General features: G+C 47.9%; 1 protein-coding gene across 1 annotated transcript in view; it reads right to left on the bottom strand.

Moving 5' to 3' along the window:
- Positions 1-13,128, bottom strand: part of ACAP3 (ArfGAP with coiled-coil, ankyrin repeat and PH domains 3) — a 159,771-nt gene that overhangs the window by 58,140 nt on the left and 88,503 nt on the right. Inside the window, exons 6-9 of the mRNA XM_055001930.1 lie at positions 9,921-10,104; positions 5,969-6,013; positions 4,149-4,244; positions 1,824-1,898 (exon numbers count right to left, since the gene is read on the bottom strand). Of these exons, the coding sequence (XP_054857905.1) occupies positions 1,824-1,898; positions 4,149-4,244; positions 5,969-6,013; positions 9,921-10,104 (400 nt within the window). The remainder of the gene's footprint in view (positions 1-1,823; positions 1,899-4,148; positions 4,245-5,968; positions 6,014-9,920; positions 10,105-13,128) is intronic.

Below are 13,128 nucleotides of genomic sequence, written 5' to 3'. Positions count from 1 at the left end.
AAATCCATTGCCAGCTTGCCCTCTGCCCCTCTCCCCTCCCTAGGGAAGCCCCTCTTGCTCTCCGTCTCCACCCCTCGCTCACACATCTGAGAGCTAGCGCAAGCCCGCTTTTTTCAAGTATGAAATTGATAGAGTTTTCGTCTGGGTCTTGGCTGGGCTTTTCCTGTCTCTAGGAAATGCAAGCTAAGCCACTTCCACCAGAGGCCCGTAATCCAGAGACCCTTCTGACTTTGCAAACACGGGAGAGGAGCCTCCGATTTCCCAGGCCCCTTCTCTCTTGCCTCCTCTTGACATTCTCTTAATCCCTCTCGCTGGGTGTTGTTGTCTATGGGAAGTGGAGAAAAATACGACATTTCAGCCAGGTCTGCGGCAGGGGTGGGGCCCAGAGGAGCGCAGGGCTCCAGCCATTCTCCCGTCTGCCGCCTGATTTAAGAGGAAGCGTGGGCCATCTGGCAGGGAAGGGACTCACATGCTTGTGGCTGCCACAAGGTGGGGGGGGGGGCAGCTGGACAGATGTGCGAGACCGAGAGGCCTGCTTCAGAGATGGGAAACACTGGATCCCATCTCTGAGATTAGTGAGAAACTAAATCTTGCATGACAAGTCTTTCCCTGAGGGCAATGCGCACAGAAGGAAATGGATATTAAGCAAAGAAGGAAAGGGACCAGTAAAAAAAAACAGCTGATAAACTGTGGGTTGGTCAAACTCCACTGAGTTAAGTTAGGTAAAAGTTGCTGGCTTTTAGAATCTCCAAGGGAGAACCGTCATTCTTCCTCAGTAGCTGTTGAGTACCTTGGCCGTTTTCACACTGCTTACCTTCTCTCGGAATGACCTGGAACATGGTGCAAAAATGCAAAAGATCGCATTTTCTCGCGCGAGATTTGCGCAACATCGGAAGAAGGTAAGCAGTGTGAAAACAGCCCTGGTCTCAGTAAGTTTTTGTGCATTTTGGAATTCTGTTTTGCACCCAACACCATCTAATCCATTATATAGTCCTGGGTGCCATTGGAAGACACTTTGAACTGCAGAAGCGTGGCTTCTCTGCCATGCCCTGAAATGGCTCCTCCCTTTCCCATTTTCTGTTTGTTCTTGTGCTGAAATCCAGCCCGATAAAGAAACTGAAAATTGTGCTGCTTCATGAATAACCCTAAAAGAAAATGTATTAGACAAAAGTTTTTAGGAATGTTTCCACAAGCCAACACAGCTCCCTCCAATCTTTGGGACGACTCACACATTGAAAATTGCTCATGCCCATGTGTTGTGACAGCTCGCACATGTGCACTAAAAGCAGGGCTCATTTCAAGGGGGAATGCACCGGAACACAGTTCCAGCAGTTCCCCAAAGAAGTCACGTCAGGTGGCCCTGTCCACCCGACTCTCGACCATTTGGGGCCTGTTTCGTCCTGGATTGGGGTCAAAACAGCCTACATCAGGTCTCTCCCACTCAGCAGCAGCCCAATCCTGACCATTTTGGGCCCCTTTTCGGCCATTTTCAGCCCCTTTTTGCCATTTTGGGCCCAATTTCGGACCTGAATGGCCAGGATTGGGTCCAAAATAGCCAGGATAGGTGATGTCAGGGGGTCGTGGCATATGCAAATCAGTCACGCTAATGACACATTTCCAGTGATGTCAAGGGACGTGACATATGTTAATAGGTTATGCTAATGAGTTCCTCCAGCTCTTTTTCTATGAAATGACCCTGGCAACAGGGAAGGGCCATGTCCTGCCTGAGACCTTCGCAGAGGTATTTTGCTGGCAGAAACAAAACCCTGACATGTCCTTTGACAATGTTTCAAGGGGGACTTGCCCTGGGGCCGAAGCCTCACCCGTTGCTGGATAAGTGCGTGTTTGTGCTCCATTTCCCTCTTCTCCACTGCAGAATCGATCACCAGCTGGTCCAACTATAAAGCAAGAAAGAGAAGGAAAAAATGCAATTCTTGATTGCTTGATATGTCCATGGGCGTATTTATTGGGACCGTCTTCCTCCCAGGGAATTCTGGAAATTGTAGTTCTAGGGTATTTCTCGTAAGAAAGTCCTCCACACTTTCACTGGTAGTGGTGAAAAAGATTTGCACTAATCTTGCTATTGCTTAAACATTCATAAGATAGACTGAGCGGCTAACTATACATTAAAAGAGAGATACATCTGCCCTCAAACCAACACCCCCCATTAATGTATTGTCGAAGGCTTTCACGGCCGGGAACGATGGTTGTTGTGGGTTTTCCGGGCTGTATTGCTGTGGTCTTGGCATTGTAGTTCCTGACGTTTCGCCAGCAGCTGTGGCTGGCATCTTCAGAGGGGTAGAACCAAAAGATAGAGATCTCTCAGTGTCACAGTGTGGTATACTGTGGTATACAGTGTGGTATACACTGTGACACTGAGAGATCTCTATCTTTTGGTGCTACCCCTCTGAAGATGCCAGCCACAGCTGCTGGCAAAACGTCAGGAACTACAATGCCAAGACCACGGCAATACAGCCCGGAAAACCCACAACAACCACCCCCCATTAAGTTTCTCCAGTATGATGATACGACATCACACTCAGTATTTGCCCACCTTCTGCTCTGATTTACTGACTGCTGTTGGAATTATCTTTGTATTATTTAGGATTGCCAGCTCTGGGTTGAGAAATTCCTGGAGATTTGGGGGTGGAGCCTCAAGAGGGCGAGTTTGGGGAGGGGAGAGACCTTAACGCGTCCACCCTCCAAAGCAGCCATTTTCTCCAGGGGAACTAATCTCTGTGGTCTGGAGATCTCTTGTAATTCTGGGAGATCTCCAGAATTACAATATTAGGGCTGCCACCACCTGGAGGCTGGCAGCCCTAATATTATTATGAGGTTATTATGAGATGAATAGGCCTAAAAACACAGAGGAGGAGAGAATTATAGGCTACGCTTGGAGGAAGTATGAGGTTTCATAAACAGATAAATGGCTTCGTCTGCAATATGTGGTATAATAATACTGGCCTAGTCTACATGGTTGTTGCAAAAGGCTGCTGTCCAAATGTGTGTCAGTTGTGTTAAGGTTTCAATCTTCAAAGAAACCTCTGCTTGCCTGCCAATGTACCCCTGCTTGCCTGCAGTGGAGTCTGTGTTTGCTGAAGTATTCTACAGTGTATGCAATTCATGTGGGCGCCAGACCCATGCTATATTAGAGATACTGTCTAGGCCACCTTTTGTTTCTGCAACCCTAACAACAGCTAAATGCAGATTTATGTCAGTGATTCTCAAGTGCGGCAACCACACTAACTTATGCCATCAGCTAGGCCAAGGATGTCAAGAGACAAAAACCTCCAGGAGTAGCAGCCACATAAGGACACCTGAGGATTACTGTTCCAATAGTAGGTGATAACTCCGAGGATTAACCAGAAGGATCTTATCCACACAGGGGATATGTGTGATGGTTGCCGGGGAGACCAAAGTCCAAGTTTTCCTAGCCTAAAGGCAAATGCCTCCGTTAGTTTAACCCAGGGCTTTTTTTTCAGCTGGAACGCTGTGGAACGGTGTTCCAGCAGTTCTCCAAAGAGATCACGTGTCTGGTGGTCCTGACCACCTCATTCTGTTTCCTCCCACTCGCAGTTCACAGTGTCACGCTCTTTAGCAGCACCCAGCCAGCTTGTTTCAGATGCCTGGTGGGCAAGTCCCTGCCAGGCAGCTGAAAAGCTGGGGTTTAAATGCCCCTTTCCGTGCTGCTGCACAGGGGCATTTAAACCCAGCCAGCTTGCTTCTAATTCTTTAAAGCTAAGCCTGGCCTCCTTATGTTTTGTTTTTATATCCTTTGAGGAGTGGCTCTGCCCTGCATGATGACATCACTTCCCGGAAGTGACATCATCATGTCATCCCAGGGGCGCACGCGCATATGGTACCAGGGAGTTCCATCCCCTCTTTTTCCAGGAAAAACAGCTCTGGTTTAACCCAAATCCTTGGTCCAATGAGCCCAGAGGCAATCAGCATGAACCACATCTCTAGGCCCAGAGGCAAGGGTCGCAGCCAGTATTACAGGCCATTGTGATTTGTATTCAAAGCCTCCGAGTATGAATGTCAGTGGACTTGGGCCACCAGTAATCTCAGATGGAATCTTTTCACTCTTGAGCTCCTATGAACTACATTCATGAGAGTTCTGCTAACTGAAGAGGCCAGTTGTTTCTTACCTCGGTAGCCAGTTTCTTCATATAGGGGTCCAATTCCTGGAGGAGGCTGTAACCTTGCTGGAAAAAGGTATACTGGGCATGCATAAAAGAAAGCATCTGGAGAACAAAAACAAAGAAAAAAGGAAGTCAGTGGAAAGAAATAAGGGCACACCGTCCTTCCACAAACAAGCAAGCCCGTTCCCTTCAGCAGTACAAGTCTATTGCCTTTTCGCTCAGCAAATCCTTTACTTAGCCAAAGGAGTTCCCTCCCAGCATCCTCTATGAGGTCATAAGGGACATGGAGTGACACCATTCCCACAGAACGCTGCGGCCAATGCTGGAGTCGGGCACGTGGCTTGAGAGGTGCATCCCAGTGTTCCATGCAATGTAGGAAACCCTGGAGTGTGCCTTGTCAGAGTGCGCACTGCGGTGGGTAATGAAAACACACCCAGGGTTGTATATCTAGGATCTCTCATGCTTCAAGGAATCCTGGGATGCAGTCAGGGTGGCAACGGACCGTGAACAAGTCCTAATTTCTAGCCTCTATCTTCTTCAGTTGCCCTCACTGTACCTATATTCCTCCAGAAAAAAATCCCACAAGGGAATGACCATGGAACCGGCATGGCTGCCGCACTGCTTGCTGCCTAGGGGTGTCCGAGCAGAAATCCTGCTGCCTTTTCTTGTTTCTTAACTTCATTGGGGCCAAGTCTCTAGGTGGGTGCAGTTACCTTTTATGAACAATATCCCCCACCCCATTCTAACAGTATGCTAATATTCTACCCAAATACTGGTTCCAAAAACCAATATGAATTTTTCAAAAAGTTCACCTTCCGGAAGACTCTCGGGGTCAGGATTTGGCAATGCTCCAAGGGAAGAGAATCCCAAAATTAAGGAGCAGCCATTGAGAAGAACATCTTCTTAAGCGCCCTTATGTATCTGATTTGGCACATGCACAGGTAGTATCCTTCAGTGAGTCAATGTGGCTGACCTTAATGGTTGTGGTACCAGCATGGTGTAGCGGTTAGAGTCTCAGACTACAGTTTGAACCCCCAGTCTACTGGGGAAGTTCACTGGGTGACCCTCGGCCAGCTTTTCTTAATCTGCAAGGTGTGTGTTGTCGGGATAAAATGGGGGAGGAGAGAATGATGCCGTCAGCCACCTTGAGTCCCCTTTAGGGAGAAAAGTGGGATATAAATATTGAAACAAGATGTGGTGGAACTAAAGACGGTGCTTTTTTTTAGAGAGTTGGCCCCAGCCTTGAATGCAGCGAGGAATGTAACCGAGCACTGTTTTTATGGAAAGTGTGGCTTATAAATAATCTCAGTCAATCAATGCATGAGTTTGGTGCAGAGCCCAGGAACATGAGCGCCTGACAACCTTTCCCCGTTGCAAAGAGGACTGCAGGTTGCGCCAGTTTGGTGTAGTGGTTAGAAGAGGCAGGACTCTAATCTGGAGAGCCGGGTTTGATTCCCCACTCCTCCACTTGAAGCCAGCTGGGTGGCCTTGGGTCAGTCACAGCTCCCTCAGAGCTCTCTCAGCCCCACCCACCTCACAGGGTGTTTTGTTGTGGGGATAATGATGACATACTTTGTAAACTGCTCTGAGTGGGTGTTAAGCCTAGAAGCCTAGAATAAGTTTAATCATCCAATTATGGCTTTACAAGGCATCCAGTTACCTGTAAGATCATGAAGGGATCTAAGGATCTCTTTAAAAAAAGTCTATTTCTAAAATGTTAGATAAATCGGCTTAAATATTTTCCATTTGTAATGTAGACACCTCTTTTATTTCATTGTTCTGGGTAGGGGAAATGAGCGATAAGGAGCCCTGAACCCAATTCTTACCGCGTCTAGAATTTCAAATTTCTTCTTGGCCTGGAGGACGTTGATCTGGAAAAGAAAAATGAAAACAAGGTTTCCTCGGATTGCCAAGTGAACAGAGATCCGCCCTTGGGGGCCTGCGGTTGTGCTCTCCACAGCAATGTGAGCCACAGGGAACTCAAGGTGAAGGCAAGATCTGGGTCCGGCAGCACCTTAAAGAACAACTGGAACAACTGGAAGGTTGTTAAGGTGCTATTGGACCCAGATCTTGCTATCTTTCCTGAATCCATCTAATCCCCTTTTAAAGCCATCAATCCTTGTGGTAGGTTTACCAGTGGTCCACCAGCAGCGGGCAATCTCCCAGGGGTTTGTCAAGTTGCCCGCCAATGGAGGTGACAAACCCTCCCAGTGATTGGCTGCCACCAGTGCACACCAGGAGGGTTCCTGGCGGGGCCCAACAACATCACTTCCTGAAGTGATGTCATCACGCCAGTTGTAGGCATGCCCCTGCACTTCGCTGGGGCCAATTTTTGCCCCAAATGGGCCAGAATTAGCCCCGCGCTCCGTGGCTGGCGTGATGATGTCACTTCCAGGAAGTGACACAATCACGTCTCTCCAGGAGTGTGCATGCACTTTGTGTGCGAGGAGAACTTCAAGGGGTAAGTCTTGGGTCTCCCACCTCCCACGGGGACGGCATAGGGACCTGGGAACCCTACCTTGTGGCCATCACTACATCCTCTGCCAGCAAAGTCCCCATTTTAATCACTCTTTTTAGCCGCAGACCTTTAGTCATTTTGAGGGGAAATACACACCCAAACTCACCGGCGTTCCTTCAGAGCAGAAGATTTCCAGATGGGAATGCGTCGAGCAGAGTTCCCTCTGTATCCCCTTTGCCACCCATTAGGGTGTCACTCACGAGTGCTTCCACAGTGCCACCTTGTGTCCAGATGGCCCCATTACTCTTCACCACCTCGCATGATACCCACACTGCCATCCTAAACTGAATTACGCTCTTAAAAGCCCATTCTTCAAACTTCAAAAGGCACCGAAGGGTGTAATTCTGCTTAGGAATGCGTGTAAGGGCAAATGATACCTTCTGTTGGAGAACTGTGATCAGGTTCCTTGACTTGCAGTTCAGCCTGAAATAACCCCAAATGCCGGGGACAGACAACAGAACTTCCCAGCAATGTCCTGCTAGCTGTTGTTGGAATGCTGGGATAAAAGGACATTCCTCCTGATCCCGCAAGGCAGTTCTTACGTGTACTACTGACCCAGAATGTGTACAAAGAAACATCCGCTGGTGCAGAATTACCTTCACTCCCATGAACTAGACAGCAACGTTCTCCCTCCAGATTCCTATTACTCCACTAATACAGCGATGTCCTATACATTAATGGGAGAACAGCTCCCTTCCGTCCACTTCCTGGTGCTCAACAGGATATGACAGCATAAACCAGGGCTTTTTTTCAGCTGGGATGCGGTGGAACGGAGTTCGGTCACCTCTTGGAAATGGTCACATGGCCGGTGGCCCCGCCCCCCAATCTCCAGACAGAGGGGAGTTGAGATTGCCCTCTGCACCGCTTGGCGCGGAGGGCAATCTCAACTTCTCCCTGTCTGGAGATCAGGGGGCGGGGCCACCGGCCATGTGACCATTTTCGCCAAGGGTGATTTAAACTTTTAAAAACTCCCCTTTTGTTCCAGCCGACCCAAACTGACGTCATTGTGCGGTCCTGGGAGCGTGCACACACTTTGCAAGCACACATGTGGTACCGGGGGCACCACCTCCTGCCAGGAGTTGCCCCCTGTGCTGGCAAATCACTACCACCTCTTTTCCCAGAAAAAAAGCCCTGGCGTAAACGATCCCAGGATGAGACAGAAGGTGTTGGCAGATGGTTTCACTTTAAAGGGGGGAAGAGCAGAGGGGGGGGGCTAATGGAACAGCTTGGATCAATATTAGCTTTGACTCCATCCTTGCCGCAAACCCATTAGTCGGGAAGCAGGAGGCCTTTAGTCCAGCAGCGAACGGAGGAGAAATGGCTAGAAGGGTAACGATTCCCCATTTTCCTAGAGCGATGCTCAGGGGATAAGACCAAGATTCAGCACTGCAGGGCTTCGATTAAAGCAATTTCATTTCCCCAAACAGATCAAGACTATTTGCAGTTGTCCATCGGAAAAGTATGTTGTTCTTCAGGGTTCCCTCTCCAGCATGCCTCTGAAGGTTAAACTTTGGGGAATGGGAAATGAAGGCATCTTATCGCCAGCGCATAGAAGCACTGCATGGCACATGGACACTAAGGCACTCAGCAGTGTGCCACCCTTTGTTTTCCACATCACTGCTGCTAAAATATATCTTTAAGTTGATAACCATTTGTAGGACCGGTGCGTTTTCTTAGTATATCCTTCTACCAAAGAACAAACGCTTTCTTGGCTTTGAAGTCAGTGAGGAAGGCAATTGGAGTAAGGAAGGCAGAAGGCAACTGCTTTTTGCAACACATGATGCTTCATGCCTTCCTTATGCTTTCTTATCCATTGGCACACAGAGATCTTTTTCAACACCTTCAATGAGATGCTTTAACTGGAGATTGAACCTGGGACCTTCTACATGCAACGCAGGTGTTCTACCACCGAGCTACAATCCCTTTCCTATAGAGGCAACAGAAGTGCTGGGTGATACTTAGTATGAAAACTGGGCTGTGTCCCCATTTTAGTCTGCAACATGTTGGAGGGTATGCCTCTAGCTCATTTCTGCTCTTTTCTGTACCTTCAATTATCTACCTGGGGTGGGGCCGTGGCTCAAGGGTCAGCAACACATAGAAAACCCCAAGTTCAATTCCTGACATCTCCCATTAAAAAGATCAGGGAATAGATTATGCGAAAGGCACCTGAGACCCTGGACAGCTCCTGCTATCAAAGTATACAAGACTGACCTTGAAAGATCAAAGATCATCTTCGTGTGTTTTCCTGTCCTCTAGGCCTCCGCCTCCAAAGCTCTCTTTGTCCTCCTTCTCTCTCTTTCCCACCTGCCAGCAATTTTCTGGAGAGCCAGTTTGGTGCAGTGGCAGGACTCTAATCTGGAGAACTGGGTTTCATTCCCCACTCCTCCGCCTGAATCCAGCTGGGTGACCTTGGGTCAGTCACAGCTGGAGTTGCCAGGTCCCCTTACCCTCCCAGCGGGAGGCGGGGGGGGGGGAGACTTGGCACTTACCTCCTTCTTAACGTGTAAAAGTTTTCCTTGTGCACGCTGTGTGCGTGTGGTCCTGTGGCTGTGCGGTGACATCCCTTCTGGTGATGTCATCATGCAGCCGTGGGACTGCGCACATACTTCACAGCAGGCTGATTTGGGCCCAAATTGGCCCACTGCAAAGTGCAGGATATAAACTGAATATTGTTGTTGTTGTTATTTCTGCCTTTCCTGACTTTTTAATTTTTTCTCTCTCACTCCTGATAACTGTAAATCTATCAGAACAACACAGCCACCAACAAATAAAGGAGGATCCTCTAAACTTGCCAGTCATCAATTAAAACAAAAAGCCAGTATGGTACAGCATCCAACTACGGTCCGGGAATCCTGGGTTCAAATCCCCACTTTGCCATGTAAGCACACAGGTTGATGGCAGGCCAGTCCCTCTTACTGAGCTTAACCAAGACTGATGTTGAAAGGCTAAAATGGGGGCGAGATAAATGACGGAGTAAGCCATTTTGAGTTCCCACTGGGAGGAGAAATATCTAAATTAATGTTTAAAAATTGCCCTGCTTTGAAGAATTCACTAGTGAACCTTGTATCTGAAGAAGGGAGTTTTGACTCTCGAAAGCTTATACCCTAACAATCCTGTTGGTCTCTAAGATGCCACTGGACCCAAATCCTGCAATTCAAACTGGATTCCCTAGAATATAGCAGTGCAAAAATTCTTCTAGGAGATCCCAGCTGGAGAATTTCGACTCCCCCCCCCAAGGACCTAGAACGGGAAGAGCTCACCTGCAAGACATAGTCCAGGGCCAGGTGCCGGAAGCATTTCCTGGTGATGGTCAATGTGCCAGTCGCTTCTTCTACTTCGTGGGGCTTGTGGCGTGGGGCCTGGGCATTCTTGACTAGGGCAATTTCCATGTCCTCTCGCACCTTATCAAACTGTTTCTTGGTCTCCTTGAATTTCCGGACGTCACTGGGATGAAACACAGAGTCACGAATCAGCTTCACTTAACTGCTAATTCAGAAAAGGTTTTCCAAGAGACTCGTGGGTAAGCATGCACTCTATGTTTGGGGTTAAACATGGGATTGCTTCCAGACAGGGCCAACCTTACCATCATGCAGGTTGAGACGGTGTGTCTCAGGTGACAGATTTTGAGGTTACCATCAAAGGCATCAAAGTAGCCAAGACCTTTGAAGTTTCTGTCTCAAGCACCAAAATGTCTTATGATCAGATGAAACTCTGGGCAGCCCATGACTGCATCTCTGTGAAATGGAAGAGCGTAGTTTTCTCCCCCTGTGCACACATACCATTTTTCTTATCTCAAATACCTTCCCAAGGCAAGTTATGCTGCCATTTGCATAACTAAGGGACAAAAAGAGGCAAAATGTATTTTTCTCCACCGTACGGCAAATAACAGCTAGGGAATGGGTTCAGGGTCTGGAATATGGCAGAGATGGAGAAAGAGAAACTGTCCTACTCCTTCCTTTGGCCCAGTTAGAAATTTGGAGTTCCCACGTTTACTGTTTAACAATAAAAAACACAGTGGAGACCTGACTTCAAATCTCAACTGATTTGACATTTAGTTTATTTGTCCAGGTTTGCTTTGTTTTGTTTTGAGGCACGGTTCGGGAAATCAATAAAATCACAAACTGGATCTGTTGTTGTTAATTTGATTTTTAAAAATTGTGTGCCTCTTTCTGCTCTGATGGGCTTTCAAGGAGGCCCATAAAAAGAAGGATGAAAACAATGTCATAAGCACAGCAACGCTTCAAATTAAATTTTAGCAGCAATGAAAAGTGACAAAATTAATAGGAAACAGGAGTGCCATTTAAATTAAATAAGGGGCTATGGCCCCAAGAGAGAGGGGGAGAAAGACCTGTAAGGTCACATCAACATTGCTGACTTCAGTTGATGCCTAAAAAGAGGACCTCAGGTGAAGGTCCTAGGGAGGGAGTTCAACAAATGGGTCACCCCCACAGAAAAGCCACATACATACCCCATGGGCTACCCACCTAGCTCCCATATAAGGCACCTAATTTCAAATGCCAGCCAAATCAATTCAAATTCTCATTTAAAAGCTGTAGCACAGAGAGGTGCTGTAGCACAGTGGTTAAGTGCTTCGGCTGTGAATCAGCACTCTACTGGTTCGAATCCCGCTACTGCCATGAGCTCTGCAGGTGGCCTTGGGTAAGCCCCTCCTCTCAGCCCCAGCTCCCCAGCTGTATTGTGGGGATAATAATAACACTAACTTGTTCACTGCTCTGAGTGAGGCACTATCTGTGTAGAAGAGCAGTATATAAGCACAGTTGTTATGAGAAAAGAATCGGAGAGTATTTTTGACCTGTTCCTCTTTCCCCACTAAAGCCAAAACATTTGTGTGTGGGGGGGGGGGGTGTTGTGCCGTCAAGTCATAGCTGACTTACGGCAATCCCTGGTGGGGTTTTCATGGCAAGAGGCTCACAGAGGAGGTTTGCCATTGCCTGCCTCTGCAACCCTGGTCTTCGTTGGAGGTCTCCCATCCAATTACTAACCAAGGCCAACCCCACTTAGCTTCTGAGATCTGATGAGATCGGGCTTGCCTGGGCTATCCACCCACCAATGCTATTTTCGCCCCAGTGGTGTTCCAAAGGCAAACTACGAACAAAAGATTCAGCAATGACAGCAGTGAAACTGAGATGAACCAAATCCAGTGCCAATCTAGTATTTTTTCATCCCACCCTTTTGGAACTCAAAGCAGTCTACGTAGGTTTCCCCTCTGACATTTTGTTGGGAAGCAAATTGGCCCAAGAGCGAGAACCACCGGTCCAAAGTAACCCAGAATGCCCAAGGAGGGATCTGTACCACCCCAGAGCCATTAGACAACCGCACTCATCTCTGCCCAGACATTCTTTAACTCATCAGTCATATCCATAATCTCGGCTGTACATAAAGCGGCCTCATCTCCCAGGCAGAAAATTAAGAAAGCAACGGGGGGGAGGGGGACAGAGGAGATTATATCTAAAGAAACAATTATTTTTAAAGCCCATCATATTCCGTTTGCAAATGGAAGGCACCAGGCTGACGCTGTGTGGCCTGACATCGGATTTGGTGGCATGGCACTGCACCAAAGAGGCCTGCCAGTCACCTCATGAAGGTGCAATCTAAGACTTCCCTTCTCCACTAGAAATTAAGCAGATTTAGAAATCTGAGAACAGCTTAAAGTGTGTGTGTGGGGGGGGGGGGGTCTAAAGGACATAGGGTGCTATGGGGGGGTCAGTGGTCCTTCACTGCTTTCATCCCACCTCCCCATCCATTTGATGAAGTCGCGGGCTCTGAGTCCATGGCCGTTCCCATGGCAACCAGGCCTTGCTTAGCTGAAGGCCGTGGCTGCCTCACTGACCTATATTCTCTTGCTTCAGATGCCTGCTCTGTACCTGCCCCCTGATTTTTAAGCGGATGAAGAATCTGAAGGATTGGTTTCGCATAGGACAAACCAAACAAGGCAGATTCCGCTATTTAACTGGAAAAGTCAAAAAGGGATGGATTTCCACTCTCCCGTAAGCCTGGGAAGTCAGCGAGGGATTGATTCGTCTTTCCTCTTTCCTCAGTGAAAGAAAACTCAGGGCAACAAACACTGGGTCTTCGTTGTCTTTCGAGGAGACAGAAAGATTTTGGGAATGCCAAAGCTTTGATGGCAGTGTCACGTCTTTCTTGTCTCTCTCCCCCTCCTGCTGACTAAGGCAGACTGCCGGGAAGCCCTCCTCAAGCCACTGAGACACAATGATTAGTGGAAAAATTGTGGAAACGAAGACCACTTCATTCTCTTCTGTTGCAAGACTAGTTTGACTTCAATGATTGGATAACATCCATGTCAGTTTCACATGTCTGCTTCTCTCTTGCTGACCTCTTGACCGCTCTCTAAACCAGACTTTCAGGAGCCATCAAAACTAATCACACAAAGGAAATGCATCCATTCATTCATTTCTGCAACACTAACAAATGTAAAAGAAGGAATTT

Source organism: Eublepharis macularius, chromosome 17, assembly GCF_028583425.1.
Source record: "Eublepharis macularius isolate TG4126 chromosome 17, MPM_Emac_v1.0, whole genome shotgun sequence".
NCBI classification, from domain to species: domain Eukaryota; kingdom Metazoa; phylum Chordata; class Lepidosauria; order Squamata; family Eublepharidae; genus Eublepharis; species Eublepharis macularius.
Note: the sequence above shows the minus strand (reverse complement) of the source record. Positions and strands in the feature narration are given on the sequence as shown.